This window comes from Bos indicus x Bos taurus, chromosome 26, assembly GCF_003369695.1.
Source record: "Bos indicus x Bos taurus breed Angus x Brahman F1 hybrid chromosome 26, Bos_hybrid_MaternalHap_v2.0, whole genome shotgun sequence".
Taxonomy (NCBI): domain Eukaryota; kingdom Metazoa; phylum Chordata; class Mammalia; order Artiodactyla; family Bovidae; genus Bos; species Bos indicus x Bos taurus.
The window spans coordinates 6,534,687-6,551,367 of NC_040101.1; the positions used below are offsets into that span (position 1 = coordinate 6,534,687).

At 41.8% G+C, this 16,681-nt stretch overlaps 1 protein-coding gene across 3 annotated transcripts in view; it reads right to left on the minus strand.

Moving 5' to 3' along the window:
* The window catches only part of FANK1 (fibronectin type III and ankyrin repeat domains 1), a 107,375-nt gene that overhangs the window by 20,964 nt on the left and 69,730 nt on the right, over nt 1-16,681 (minus strand). For 2 of the 3 annotated variants that reach the window (XM_027529322.1, XM_027529321.1), the window contains exon 2: nt 516-693. In XM_027529322.1, the coding sequence (XP_027385123.1) occupies nt 516-693 (178 nt within the window). Of the gene's footprint in view, nt 1-515; nt 694-16,681 lie in introns of those variants that run through there. The other variant, XM_027529323.1, reaches the window with a different exon arrangement.

Here is a 16,681-nt window from a genome sequence, read left to right on the forward strand (position 1 = left end):
CACAAAAAATAAAATAAATAAATAAAAACAGAAGGAAACACATTCAAGGGGAAGGCGAAAAGCCAGGCCCGGATGGAGGTGAGAGGGAGGTGGCAGGTGGGTTGGAAGAGTCAGCGGGGGACCAGTGGTGCAGCATGAGTGTCAGGGAGCTGTCACACCTGTGTTCAGGGCAGCCTGATGGGAACCTCACACCTGTGTCCAGGGCAGCCTGATGGGAACCTCATGCGATTTCATCCAACTCTCCTCTGACTCTGCCTCCACATTTCGGATTTGAAATATACACCCTTAGAATATTTTAGAAGCCTACAGAGCTCTCAAAGGTCTAGGAGGTTTAATTTCAAAGCGACTGCTCACCCTTCTTTTCTGAAATTCATCCTTCACAGAAAGAGTGGATACAAATGATGCTCTCTCATCCTTTTAATTTCAAAAAACAAGTCTTCTTGGAGACAACAGAAACCAATCCAGCTAATCAAGAAACCAAAGCAAAATATTAAGCAATTCAACATTGCACCTACGTATAAATGATACCGTAAGTGTGCAATTTGGGGTCCTCTTCTTCGATAGAAAACCTGAACCATTGTTCCTGGGGTCCCTGCCGCTTTGCTTTCTTCTCCAGATCCCAGTATAGTTCAATGCTGTGATGAGTCACTTTGCCCACAACAGGCGGATGAGGCTTTGAGGATGATGCGATTTCTAGAAAAGAAAAACGATACAGTATTTCAGGGCTCTTGTCCCATAAGGACAAGAGAGACTGGCTGAGTGCGTTATAGCTGCTCAAAGATCAGCTGTGTTTTCCTCTACATCAGGCATACTGTAGGTATGTCTCCCTATGGTTTGAAGAACCTTGGAAAACCGTTAAGTGATAGAAAATTCAGCTGATGCAGTGAGCTGCCACGTTCATCAACGAGGCGACTGCATCTTACCCATCGACCTCACACTTCATCCACGGACCTTTCCAAAAGGTTGGTTAACTTATGGAACAGATTAGGATGTTCTCTGAGCTGATGAAACACAGTTTGCCGCTACCATCCTTCATGAATTGGCTGGTGAGCAAAGTCAGTAGACAAATGAAAGCACTGGTCCAAATATTTGTAACACAGAGGACAAAGGGTTGATACCGATTCTATATAAACAGCTCTTACAAACTAACCAAGGGGAAAACCGAAAGGGTAATAATAACCACCAGGCAACAGATGAGCAGTAGACAAGACAGTAAAGATAACCAACAATTTCCAAGAAGGCATTTATATTGCCTAGTAGCCATTGAAATGGATAACAACGTCAGACACTTAAAAAGAACTTCAGAACTATTAAAAGTGACCATGAGGGGAAAGGACACTTATACGTCGGTTGGGGTGGGATGGTGTATGGAGTATGAATCCTAGCCTTTTTAGAAAGCAATAAGACAGCATCTATTAAAATTAGAAATACACACACCCTCCTCTGCCACCATGCCAGTCTTGGTAGACTCTCCCGCAGAAATCTGAGCACATCAGGACATATATATAGTATGAGGACATTAACTGCTACAGCTTTTAGCCAATTACAGTGAAAAAAAGGAGATGACCCATTAACAACAGAATAGTCAAATAAATGATGGTATGTCCATAGCATGGAATATTACATGGCCTTTAAAAATACATTTGTTCTGTACTAGACGCCTTGAAAGTATTTCCAGAAGGTATTGTTGAGGCAGAAGTCAAGATGTGGAGAAAAAGAGGATATTTCATTTCTGTAAAAGATGACAAGGGGCACAGCACACAGCAAGCTGTTCCATACCCAGTTGTTCTGTTTCATGTTACTTTCGTCTCCCCTGCTGGACTTTTAGGTCCTTAGGGCTGGGCCCTTGACTCACACTTCCTTTAAAACCTTTCCCTGTCCCTCAGAGTCTTTCAGGCCTCAAAACCTACCATTGTTATCAAGAGAAAACTCTAACTCGAAAAGATCCATGTGCCCCAATGTTCACAGCCACATTATTCACAACAGCCAAGACATGGAATGAATCTAAGTGCTGATCAGCAGAGGAGTGGATAAAGAAGACATGGTACGTAGACACGATGGAACATTACCAAGTCGTAAAAAAGAATGAAACCATGCCATTTACAGCAAAGTGGAGGGACCTAGACGTTATCATATTAGGCAAAGAAAATCAGACAAAGACAACTATCATATGACATCACTTCCAAGTGGAATCTAATATCTGATACAAGTAAGCTTGTTTACAATACAGAAAGAGACCCACAGAAATAGGAAGCAAACCTTTACCTACCCAAGGTGATAGGGAGAGAAGAGATGAATTGGGACTTTGGGAATTAACATCTACACACTCTTACGATTATACAATGGAAGTGACAAATAGATTCAAGAGATTACATCTGATAGACAGAGTGCCTGCAGAAATGTGGATTGCTGGTTCACAACACCATATAGGAGGTGGTTATCAAAACCATCCCCGAGAGAAAGAAATGCAAAAAGGCAAAATGGTTGTCTGAGGAGGCCTTACAAATAGCTGAGAAAAGAAGAGAAGCAAAAGGCAAAGGAGAAAAGGAAGGATATACCTATTTGAATGCAGAGTTCAAAAGAAGAGCAAGGAGAGATAAGAAAGCCTTCTTAAGTGTGTGTGTTAATCACTTAGTCGTGTCCAATTCTTTGTGACCCCATGGATGGTAGCCCACCAGGCTCCTCTGTCCGTGGGATTCTCCAGGCAAGAATACTGGAGTGGATTGCCATTTCCTTCTCCGAGGGATCTTCCCGACCCAGGGATTGAACCCAGGTCTCCTGCACTGCAGGCAGATTCTTTATCATCTGTGCTATAGGGAAGTCCCTTCTTCAGTGAAGAATGCAAAGAAACAGAGGAAAACAATAGAATGGAAAAGACTAGAGATCTCTTCAAGAACATTAGAGATACCAAGGGAACATTTCATGCAAAGATGGGCACAATAAAGGACAGAAATAGTATCAATCTAACAGAAGCAGAAGATAATAAGAAGAATACACAGAAGAACTAAACAAAAAAGATCTTCATGACCCAGATAACCACGATGGTGTGATCACTCACCTAGAGCCAGACTTCGTGGAGTATGAAGTCAAGTGGGCCTTAGGAAGCCATCACTATGAACAAAGCTAGTAGAGGTGACTGAATTCCAGCTGAGCTATTTCAAATCCTAAAAGATGATGCTGTTAAAGCACTGCACTCAATATGCCAGCAAATTTGGAAAACTCAGCAGTGGCTGGAAAAAACAGGACTGGAAAAGCTCAGTTTTCATTCCAGTCCCAAAGAAGGGCAATGCAAAAGAATGTAAAAACTACCACACAATTACACTCATCTCACACGCTAACAAAGTAATGGTCAAAATCCTTCAAGCTAGGCTTCGATAGCATGTGAACTGAGAACTTCCAGATATACAAGCTGGATTTAGAAAAGGCAGAGGAACCAGAGATCAAATTGCCAACATCCATTGGATCATATAAAAAGCAAGAGAATTTCAGAAAAACATATACTACTGCTTCACTGACTATGCTAAAGCCTTTGACTGTGTAGATCACAACCAACTGTGGACAATTCTTCAAGAGATGGGAATACCAGACAACCTTACCTGCCTCCTGCAAAACCTGTATGCAGATCAAGAAACAACAGTTAGAACTGGACCTGGAACAACAGACTGTTTCCAAATCGGAAAAGGAATATGTCAAGACTATATATTGTCCCCTTTCTTATTTAACGTATATGCAGAGTACATCATGAGAAATGCTGGGCTGGATGAATCACAAGCTGGAATCAAGATTGCCAGAAGAAATATCAATGACCTCAGATATGCAGATGACACCAGCCTTATGGCAGAAAGCAAAGAGGAATTAAACAACCTCTTGATGAAAGTGAAAGAACAGAGTGAAAAAACTGGCCTAAAACTCAACATTCAAAAAACTAAGATCATGGCATAAGGTTCCATCACTTCATGGCAAATAGATGGGGGAACAATGGAAACAGTGACAGACTTTTATTTTCTTGGGCTCCAAAATCACCGTGGATGGTGACTGCACCATGAAACTAAAAGACACTTGCCCCTGGGAAGAAAAGCAATGATAAACCTAGACAGCATATTAAAAAGCAGAGACATGAATTTTCCAGAAAGGTCTGTATAGTCAAAGCTATGATTTTTTCCAGTAGTCATGTACGGATGTGAGGGTTAGACAATAAAAAATGCTGAGCGCCAAAGAATTGATGCTTTCAAACTGTGGTGTTGGAGAAGACTCTTGAGAGTCCCTTGGACAGCAAAGAGATCAAACCAGTCAATCCTAAAGGAAATCAACTCTGAATATTCATTGGAAGGACTGATGCTGATGCTGAAGCTCCACTAATTTGGCCACCTGATGTGAAGAGCCAACTCATTGGAAAAGACCCTGATGCTGGGAAAGATTGAAGGCAGGAGGAGAAGGGGGCAACAGAGGATGCGATGGTGGGATAGCATCACAGACTCAATGGACATGAGTTTGGGAAAACTCTAGGAGATGGTGAAGGACAGAGAAGCCTGGCATGCGGCAGTCCATGGGGTCTCAAAGACTTGGACACGACTGAACGACTGAACAACAAATGTATAACTGAACCACTTTGCTGTACATTTGCAACTAAGGCAACATTGTAAACTAACTACACTCTAATTTTTTTAATGTCATTGATTCCCCAATATTTATTATCCATAAAGAAAGGATCTTTTGCTTCCCCTTCAGCCAATATCTCAGGTAGTGACCCACCACATCTGGGACCCCGGGGCCTCCTGCAGTGTATCCCCATACCAACGGCCTTCTCCCAGCAAGACAAGGCTGCCCTGATCCTGCTTTGCCAGGAGGATGGACAGCCAATTTCCTTTACATTTAGATCCCAGAGATCTAGCAGGCAGTCTGCAAGCTCATTCTTTAAAATGTTTTCTTCCTAGTATTTATTGAACGCATTGCTTGATGGAATTAGAGAAAGCTGGGTTTGAATACTGGCTCTGAATCAGAGATGAAAACAGTGCTTGGTGACAATATATAGGAAGCATCTAAATAAACTATGGGATATTCCAGACCAATGGTATCCTAAGTCGCGTCCAACTCTTGTGACCCCATGGACGGTAGCCCGCCAGGCTCCTCTGTCCGTGGGATTCTCCATGCAAGAATAGTGGAGTGGGTTGCCATTTCCTTCTCCAGGGGAATCTTCCCGACCCAGGGATCGAAACCAGGTCTCCTGCATCGCAGGCGGACTCTACACACTGAGCTACAAGGGAAGCCCACACAGCAGCTAAAAGGAAGTAGTTTTCCATGCAATGCAAATCTCAAATGAGTGTGTAAAAACACAGGTTCAGAGGATACACTGCATTGTATGTATGTATCTTTTTAAAACGTACAACACTATATATAAACTATGCAACTATAACTATAGTTTATAAATATAGAGATACAGTGAAAGTTGGAAAACACTGACAAATGTACATCGCCAGGAGAGAGTGCTCTTAAAAAGAGCCAGGGAAAGGATGAGGTAAGCTGGGGCGGGAGGGTGACTCACCACTGCGTTTGTAAGGTTTCATGTTATTGAGAATTTAAGGCATATATGGCAAAACATTAACCTTTGAAACCTAGGTGGCCCACTGGGGCATATTATGATTTTCAATAATTTTGGTGTATTTGAAATATCTATTTTTAAGAAATAACTATACAAATAAATGATATACATCACTTTTGTGGGGCTATTGGTTTTCTTAGCGAAACGTAGTTCAGTGTTTTAAATACTAATTCAAACACATGGGGAGAGGAACTAATGATCACATACCACATGTCGGGGACACAGGTCTTTCAACATGAGTCATTTCATTCAATTTCTGCAACTCTGACTGCGGAACAGCATGGTGCCTTTCATTGTGACATTGTTAACTGAACAGCTCTTTTCTTTGTCAGAGCCTCCTAAAACTATTCAGAGGCTCCTTAAACCTTGCAGAGACCAGGATGGGCAGACTGTTATGAATTACCCTCCCAATAAGTAGAAGCTGAGTACAGTTTCAGTTCCAGAGACATCCAGCTTAAAAAATTGGGATCAACATATACATGCTACTACATATAAAACAGATAACCAATAAGGACCTACTGTATACCACAGGATTGTCTCAACTCCATATTCTGTAATAACTGTTAAGGGAAGACAATCTGTGGAATATATATGCATGTGTGTGTGTGTAACAATCACAGTGCTTTATACCTGAAATGAACACAATATTGTAAATCAACTAATTTCAATATTTTTTTTAAAGACAAAAAAAAAATCAATGATCCCATTGGAAATCAAGAAAGGTAAGAAATTCTTGGGACTTCTCTGGTGGTCCGGTGGTTAAGAATCCACCTTCCCAAGCAGGGGATGCAGGTTCTACCCCTGGTCAGGGAACTAAGATCCCACACACCGTGGGGCAACTCAGCCCTCACAGAACAACTAGAGAAGCCTGTTCACTGCAACAAAGACTGAGTGCAGACAAAATTTTAAAAAAAAAAAAAAAAGTAAGAAAATCTAAATGAATGCCCAGTTTCAAAAGGGGCAAATCAAATGGTTCACAAACTTATATGAGAAACAAAAAGACAACATCCCCGGTTTTGCGTGTTTCTCACGCCTTGTTCTTTACCACTGATGGGCAAATAACCAGAGGCCTCTATCCATCAGCCTGGCATGGCCACGGATGCTCCACTGCCTCCCAACCCAGCAGTGTGCCCACTGCCAGCTGCAGGGACGAGACGGGGTCAGAACCCTCCCTGTTCATCATCACCCCCTCCAGCTCCGGTACCCTGGAAAAGGTGTGGTGTGTAGAAAGTTGATTTATTGTTACTTTCTAAAGAAGTGATTCCAGTTTCTCAACTCCACAACCTCTCCCAGGTTCAGCACTCATGAATGAAGACTGCGTGGAGGCACAGCCATTATAGCAGCCCACCTGACCGAGCCCAAGACAAGACGTGACTCACCGGGAACCCCAAAAGTTAGTGTAGTAAGCTGCATGATGCTCTCCATCTTCTTTACTGTGAAGCACGACTTAACAAGATCCATATCTCCAGCCACACAAGGGCTGCTTCTGGCAGAAAACCATGAATGCCAGAAGGACCCAGATGGCTTCCCAAGTGGTAAAGAATCTGCCTGCCAATGCAGGGGGCTCAGGTTTGATCCCTGGTCAGGGACACGACTGAGAAACTAAACAACAACGATAAAAAAATCTCAGACGCAGAGAGGGTTAATTTGCCCAGGGTCACAAAGTGCTAACTGGCAGAATCATGATGAAAACACAGCCCACCTGGCTTTTCAAAATTGTATTAAATTGTCTCTTAGGAACAGAGGGGCTTCCCTGATAGCTCACTTGGGAAAGAATCTGCCTGCAATGCAGGAGACCCCGTTTCAATTTCTGGGTCGGGAAGATCCACTGGAGAAGAGATATGCTACCCACTCCCAGTACTCTTGGGCTTCCCTGGTGGTTCAGCCGGTAAAGAATCTGCCTGCAATGCAGGAGACCTGGGTTCGATCCCTGGGTTGGGAAGACCCCTGGAGAAGGGAAAGGCTACCCACTCCAGAATTCTGGCCAGGAGAATTCCATGGACTATATAGTCTATGGGGTTGCAAAGAGTCAGACACGATTGAGCTACTTTTACTTTTTAACTTTAGGAACAGAGACGTGATATGCAGACCCTGGGGTAAAAAAAAAATATACTGTTGGTTAGATCTCCAGGTTTCCTCCAGCCACTCATTTTAAATCAGGGTTAAATTGGGAACTCATTTGAACTCCAAGGACACTTTTAAATGAGCAAAAGGAAATAACAAGAGAAAGGGAGATAATGAACCAGGTCATTATTTGAATGAGTGAAGGCTGGGGATGTGACACCGGAGAAGGAAGGGAGGGGGGCTCCCTCCCAGCCCTGGGTCAGGAAGGCTGTTCATCGGCAGGAACTTGGTCCATAAAGAGGAGGATTAGATAGTCTAGGAGGACCACAGGCAGAGGGGTTTGGTGATGTTCACCTTGACCCTGCGAAGTGGGTAGGAGACCAGCCAGGTGCCTCCTTATGTTTGGCATGAAACGCAGAGGAAAGGCTCTCAAATGTGAGTAAAATAATCAGTGAGACAACTTATAAATATCTGGTTTTTTGTACCAGAGCAAGGAATAGGCACCCTGTAGGGAAAGTATACTCAACTGAGTCTACTCCCAATACATGAACAGATTTCTTTATTCTTAAATCTTGTCATCCTCAGGATTCACAGTGAAGCTGGAATTGCAAGGGGAGGTAAGTACCTCTAGGTCAATAGCTCTGACTCACTGTACCCTGAGATGAACCTACCAGCTGTCATAAGTAATAATACATCTTTCCCAAACTGACTACAGTCAACATTTTGGAAAACTCAAAAGCCCACCTTTTAGGTATTTATTTATTTAGCCAAGATGTTTATGTCCACATTTGCATTTATATTTATCTAAATAGAAACACTATTTGGGGAATTGTTTTCATAATTTTATAAAATACACATACAACACATATACAAACACATAGGCATAGACACAATTTAGATGCTTTTTATACAGGAGTTTTAGAACTCTATTTTTCCTCATTATAAGTATCAGATCTTTTAAAATGTGCTTTTGTTTATTTAAGTCTGAAAACCAGTATCCAAATTTAGCCAATCACATAATCTTATGTCATAAACTCGGGCTTAAAGTTTAGCTTTTCTAAAGATTACTAACAAAAAGGAAAAAAAAAACTTTCAATTTTGCATCTTTCCTATAAAACAACTGGTAATTTCTTTCCATCATGGCAAATTTTTCTTACCTTAAAACTTTTCCAACAGAGAACAGACTGGTGCTTGCAAGAAGCCAGGTGGGGTGGGGGGGAATGAAAGTGGATTAAGGGGGTCAAAAGTTACAAACTTCCATCTACAAAATAATTAAGTCACGGGGATGTAACATATAGCATGGTGACTATAGTTAATATTGCATATTTGAAAGCTGGAGAGCCATAAAGTCCATCCTAAAGGAAATCAGTCCTGAATATTCATTGGAAGGACTGATGCTGAAGCTGAAGCTCCAGTACTTTGGCCACCTGAGGCGAAGAGCTGACTCGTTTGAAAAGACCCTGATGCTGGGAGGGAGTGCGGGCAGGAGGAGAAGGGGACGACAGAGGATGAGGGTTGGATGGCATCACCGACTTGATGGACATGAGTTTGAGCCAGGTCCAGGAGTTGGTGATGGACAGGGAGGCCTGTTGTGCTGCAGTCCATGGGGTTGCAGAGTCGGACACGCCTGAGCGACTGAACTGAACTGCAGAGTAGAGGTGGCACTAGTGGTCAAGAGCCCGCCTGGCGATGCAGGAGACACAGCAGACCTGGGTTTGATCCCTGGGTCGGGAAGATTCCCTGGAGGAGGAAATAGCAACCCACTCCAGTATTCTTGGGATTCCCTGGTGGCTCAGATGGTAAAGCGTCTGCCCGCAATGCCGGAGACCTGGGTTCAATCCCTGGGTCGGGAAAATCCCCTGGAGAAGGAAATGGCAACTCACTCCAGTATTCTTGCCTGGGAAATCCTATGGACAGACGAACCTGGTGGGCTACAGTCCATGGGGTCACAAAGAGTTGGACATGACTGAGCGACTTCATTTTCACTTCCAGTATTCTTGCCTAGAGAATCCCATGGACAGAGGAGCCTGGCGTGCTATGCCCACAGGGTCTGACCACAGAAAGTCAGACATGACTGAGCAACTAACACTTTCACTTTCAAGAGTAGATCTTAAAAATCACAAGAAAAGAAGGGGGGGCGGAATGCTTATAACTCTATATAATGATTCATGTTAACTAGACTTAACCTGGTGATCATTTTGCCATGTATACAAATGTCAGATCATTATGTCGTACACCTGAAACATAACATTAGACGTCAATTATACTTTAACAATATAAAAATACAGATATATACCCAAACATTGTTCCCAAAAAAATGAGAAAGGAAAAACAGCAAAAAACTATAAGGCTAATCTCAAAAGGATGATTATGTAAGAATTTATGTATGTTGTGTACTATAAAAGCTTTTTGTAAGAAACTTCTTATGCAAATCTGACAAATAAAACAATTTTATGCCCCTCTTGCCATTTGTCAAGTAATAAATAACATGAAATTGAAATAGAGAGGGCTTCATTCACTGTCACTGTTCAGTCCCTACGGTTAAGAAGATGGAATAAAATGTGGCTCTCTAGTATATGCCAGAAATCCATTTTAAAAAACTATCATTTACAAGTCATACATTTAAATACAGAAAAATATAAAGTTTAAATAAACCACTGTGTAATATTAGGCCTTGACATTTTAAAAAGTTTAAATACATGGGTTGTGATAATATAACAGAAATGTGCCAGCCCCCACAGGAGGAGTCTCAAGAGATGAGTGAATAAAACATTACTCAGCATATTAATGATAAGCAACTGACCGTATTTTAAGACACTATGGAGAGAATTTGTGATCATGATCTGTCTTGGAATTATCAATTGTCATCAGCATCATGAAAAGCAGGGACTGAAAAAGAGAGAAAGCCAATCTGCGTACGTTCATTACACATATGGAATACCATAAAAACAGGGTGGCAGTTTCTCTGTCCTTCCAGAGACACCTGCAAATTTACGGAGGTCAAATTGCATTGACAAGGGACATCTGCAGCCTGGCCTCTGGTGGCAGGTGGCCCACGACGAAGGTGACAGCAGGTGGGGGGGTTGCTATTAAAGAACAGTGGTAGCTGCCATCTCGGAGCAATTCATCATGGCTTGACCATGCGTTTATAGCAAGCATAAATCAGGAACATATTCCAAATCAGTAAGACACAGAGGTCATAATCATCCTTACACCTAGGGTTGTGAAAGTGTCAAAAAGCATGTTTGCTGTGGATACATATGAAAGAAGGGATTTTTCAGTCAAATATCACGATACCAAACAGTGATGACAGCTCCTCCGTTCACTGGGGAGGGAGGTGGGGGGGCGGTCAGGAGGGGGACACATGTCCACCCATGGCTGATTCATGGCCATGTATGGCAGAAACCACCACAATATTGTAAAGCAATTGGCCTCCAATTAAAATAAATACATAATTTTTAAGTGAAATATGATAGTTTCAGTGAGTTTAACGCCAAACCATTATATATGGCTTTCATACAATGAATCCTATCAAATCCTCACAGATAAAAGGACCAAGGACAGGGGCAGATAATTTTTTTGCAAATGATAACCAGCAGGAACCACAATTAAGAAAATGCTCGGGCTTCCCTGGGGCCTCAGTGGTAAAGAATCCGCCTTCCAATACAGGAGACACAGCTTCCATCCCTGGTCCAGGAGGATCCCACACACTGTGAGGCAAGTAGGCCCACATGCCACAACTACTGCGCCCCCGTGCCGGGATTACTGAGGCCCGCGTACCCTGGAGCCCGAGATCCAGAGGAAGAGAAGCCTCTGCAATGAGAAGCCTGAGCCCCACAACCACAGTAGCCCCCACTCGCCAGCTAGAGAAAGCCCGCATACAGCATGAAGACCCAGTGCAGCCAAAAATAAATAAAATTAAAAACAAAATGCTCACAGTTTCTGCTTGACTTTAAAAGTGGGGGGAATAACTGTGAGATGCAATTTTACTGATAAAATTGGGTGACAAACACGTAATGATAATACCTTATGCTGTTTGAGACTGTGATAATTTTGGCTTACTTGTGGATAGCACCATACAATCTTTTACTAAAGCAATTCGGCCATATTCAAAACAACGATCGTAAAAATATCCCACCTGGTGACCCCACTCCAAGAAACATGTCTGAAGAAGATAACTAAAAGCAAAAAAAATAATAAATTTAAAAGTGACTAAAAAATGTTCGTATTATGCACACATTCACTTTCTATTATTAAAACATTTCAAACACATAAAAGAATTGAAAGTGTAGTGTAGTGAGCCCCTTGTGCCTGACACCCAGCTTCATCAGTTATCAGCATCATTATGGTCAACCTTATTTCATCTAGGCTTCCACCTATTAATACCTCCATCCCTCCCCCTAAGATCTGGATTATTTAATAGCTAATTTTTTGTATTGAAGCATACTTAATTTACAATGCTGCATTGGTTTCAGGCACACAGCAAAGTGATACAGTTATTATATATATCCCAGGTGGCACCAGTGGTAAAGAATCCACCTGCCAATGTGGGAGACATAAGAGATGCGGGTTCAATCCCTAGATCAGGAATATCCCCTGGAGGAGGGCGTGACAACCCACTTCAGTATTCTTGCCTAGAGATGCCCATGAACGGAGAAGCTTGGAAGGCTGGGGTCCATAGTGTCAAAAAGAATCAGACGTGACCGAAGCAACTGAGCACGCGTGCACATATACATATATACACAGGTTTATCTACATATTCTTCTCCAGATTCTTTTCCATTATAGATTAAAAGATCCGAATATAGTTCCCCAAACTATATAGTGGGACCTTGCTGTTTATCTGTTTTTATATATAGTAGTGTGTATCAGTTATTTCCAAATTAAATAAATAAGAAATAAATGTCAGTTTTCACTACAGTCCCAAAGAAAGGCAATGCCAAAGAATGTTCAAACTACCGCACGATTGCACTCATTTCAAATGTTAGCAAGGTAATGCTCAAAATCCTTCAAGCTAGGCTTCCACAATATGTGAACTGAGAACTTCCAGATGTACAAGCTGGATTTAGAAAAGGCAGAGGAACCAGAGATCAAACTGCCAACATCCCTTGGATCATAGAAAAAGCAAGAGAATTCCAGAAAAACATCTACTTCTGCTTCATTGACTACACTAAAGCCTTTGACTGTGTGGCTCACAACAAACTGTGGAAAATTCTTTAATAAATGGGAATACCAGACCACCTACCTGCCTCCTGCAAAACCTGTATGCAGGTCAAGAAGCAACAGTTAGAACCGGACATGGAACAATGGACTAATTCCAAATTGGGAAAGGAGTACGCCAAGGCTGTGTATTGTCACCCTGCTTATTTAACTTATATGCAGAGTACATCATGCGAAATGTCGGGCTGGAAGAAGCACAAGCTGGAATCAAGATTGCCGGGAGAAATATCAATAACCTCAGATATGCAGATGACACCACCCTAATGGCAGAAACTGAAGAGGAACCAAAGAGCCTGATGGAGGTGAAAGAGGAGAGTGAAAAAGCTGGCTTAAAACTTAACATTGAAAAAACTAAGGTAATGGCATCCGTTCTCATCACTTTATGGCAAATAGATGGGGAAACAATGGAAACAGTGACAGACTATTTTTTGGGCTCCAAAGTCACTGCACACAGTGACTGCAGCCATGAAATTAAAAGACACTTGCTCCTTGGAAGAAAAGTTATGACAAACATAAACAGCATTTTAAAAAGCAGAGACATTACTTTGCCAACAAAGGTTTGTATAGTCAAAGCTATGGTTTTTCCAGTGGTCACGTACAGATATGAGAGGCATGTAAAGAAGGCTGAGTGCTGAAGAACTGATGCTTTTCAACTGAGGTGCTGGAAAAGACTCTTGAGAGTCACTTGGACAGTAAGAAAATCAAACCAGTCAATCCTAAAGGAAACCAACCCTGAATATTCACTGGAAGGACTGATGCTGAAGCTGACGCTTCAGTGCTTTGGCCACCTGGTGCAAAGAGCCAACTCATTAGAAAAGACCCTGATGCTGGGAAGGATTGCAGGCAGGAGGAGAAGGGGATGACGGAGGACAGGATGGTTTGGTGGCATCACTGACTCGACAGACATGAGTTTGAGCAAGCTCTGGGAGATGGTGAAGGACAGGGAAGCCTGGTGTGCTGCAGTCCACAGGGTCACAAAGAGTCGTACACGACTGAGAGACTGAACAGCAGCAACAAAATATTCTAATTCACCCCTCCTTCCTTTTCCATTTGGTAACTGTAAGTTTGTTTTATAAATAAGTTCATTTGTATCATTTTTTAGGTTACGCATCTAAGTGACATCATACAGTATTTGTCATTCTCTGTCTGACTCAGTAGGATCATCTCTGGGTCCATCCATTTGTATCATTTTTTTAGATTACGCATCTAAGTGACATCATACAGTGTTTGTCATTCTCTGTCTGACTTAGTAGGATAACCTCTGGGTCCATCCATGTTGCTGCAAATGGCATTCTTTCATTCTTTTTCCTGGCTGAGCGGTATTCCATTGTGCGTACGTACCACATCTTCCTTATCCGTTCCTCTGTTGATGGACATTTAGGTTGCTTTCATGCCTTGGCTATTGTGCATATCGCTGTTTAATCGCTAAATTTTAATGAGCTTTCACTTTGTATCAGACTGTTCTAAGCAACTTTCCTATATTTTATCATTTAATCTTCATAGCAACCTGTGGAGCTACTTGAATCTCCCCATTTTAGAGATGCACCATAGACACTCAATGGTCATATGACTTTCCAGGGAGGGCACACCATATGCAACAGAACAAGAATTTAACCCAGGAAATGTGACTCCAGAACCAGGCCCTCAAACCCTCCGTATGCAATGGACTACCTGCCTATGTTTAAATACAGAGATGCATAAGTTACATAAAACCCAAGAGAATCACTTTAGCATCACTGATAATGAAAACTGAATACAAATGGCCAAGAGTATAGAATTTGTTACATCCACCGTAGTACATCATTTAAATGCAAGAGTATCTAGCCACTAAAAAGACACATGGAGAAATATACACTAATGTAAGTGTGTTTGATATGCTGGGGGAGGAATACAAATCTGCATAGACTCTGATTATAATCACAAAATCTACAGATTCACATGAACAGAAGAACTGAAAAAGAATTTAGAAAAATGAAAGGCAATTAGAGCGGTAGAAGTATGGCTGATTTGGGGCATAGATTTTAATGTCATAATAGCATTGAATAAGAAAATGGAATAGCGCACTTTCACTTATCTTTATGAAAACAAAATTCAGCTAAGATAAAACTACCAGTCTTAATTCTTCCTCTCTGAGCTTGTTTGTCCATAATAGAAACAAGTCTGTAAAAATGAACCAAGAATAAGTCAGTGTGGGTGCTTCATAGCGTGAGACAGACTAATTACTGTCTGGTTCAATTTATTGACCATTTTGGTGTCAAGCAGATATTGCACATCACATTTATTTCCAAGGAATAAGTTTACATCTGTTCACTCAGCACATTGGTGGGACACCGACCCTGTGTCCCAAGGACACAGGTACCATGAGGGCGGGGGTGGGGGGTGGCTCCAAGGGCCCAGCAGGACGTTGGGACGGGACAGTGCTGAAGGGACAGTAATCACGGTGCATCTGCTTAGCTTGTATTTTTAAGTGAAATAGTCGACTTACAACGTTGTGTTAGTTTCTGGTGTACAAAGCGATTCCATTTCATGTATATATATATATATATACATATATATATATAATTTTCTTTTTCACCTTCTTTTCCATTATAGTTTATTACAAGTTATTGAATAATCGTTGCCTGTGTTGACGCTGGGAAAGATTGAAGGCAAGAGGAGAAGGGGACGGCAGAGGATGGGATGGTTAGATAGCATCACCGTCTTCATGGACATGAATCTGAGCAAACTCCAGGAGGTAGTGGAGGACAGCGGAGTCTGGCACGCTGCAATCCATGGGGTCTAAAAGAGTTGGACACAACTTGGCAACTGAACAAGTGCTATACAGTAGGCCCTTAATGTTTATCTACTTTATATATAGCAGTTTGTATCTGCTAATCTCACACTGCTAATGTAGCTCCACCAGAACCCTGGCCATCCCCTTTGGTAACCAAAGTTTGTTTTCTCTATGTGTTTCTATTTCCTAAATAAGTTCATTTGCATCATACTTTAGATTCAACATATAAGTAGTATCATACAATATTTGTCTTTCTCATTCGGGCTTACTCCACTTCGTATGACAATTTCTAGGTCCACCCCATGCTGCTGCAAATGGCATTATTTCATTCTTTTGATGACAGTAATATTCCACTGTGTACATATACCACATCTTCTTTACCCATTCATCTGTTCATGGATATATAGACTGCTTCTATGTCACAGATCTTGTAAATTATGCTGCTATGAACATACATGGTCATGTATCTTTTCAAATTCGTTTTCTCCAGATACATGCATAGGAGTGGGATTGCTGGATCACATGGTAGCTATTTTTAGCTTAGGGAATGTCCATACTGTTTTCCACAGTGGCTGCACCAATTTACATGTCCGCCAGTAGAGTAGAAGTGTTCCCCTTTCTCCACACCCTCTCCAGCAATTATTACTTGTAGGCTTTTTGATGATGGGCATTCTGACTGGTGTGAGATGATGCCTCATTGTAATTTTGACTTGCATTTCTAACAATTAACTGCGTGGAACATCTTTTCATGTATCTCTTTGCCAACTGTACATCTTCTATTTAGGTTCTCTATCCATTTTTTTATTTGGGTTGTTTACTTTTGCAGATTATATACATTCTTAAGAAAACACCACCACAAACGGATCTGACCAAGCCACTCAGCCCAAGCAGAATCCCAATGCAGCACACACCACCTCAATGATCAGACCTTTGCAATTAAATCAAACTCACAAAAACTGAAATCTGCCAGTGGCAGAAAAGAGAAACAAGGGCAACACTCCTAAAGTGCCAGTGGAAGCACAAGCT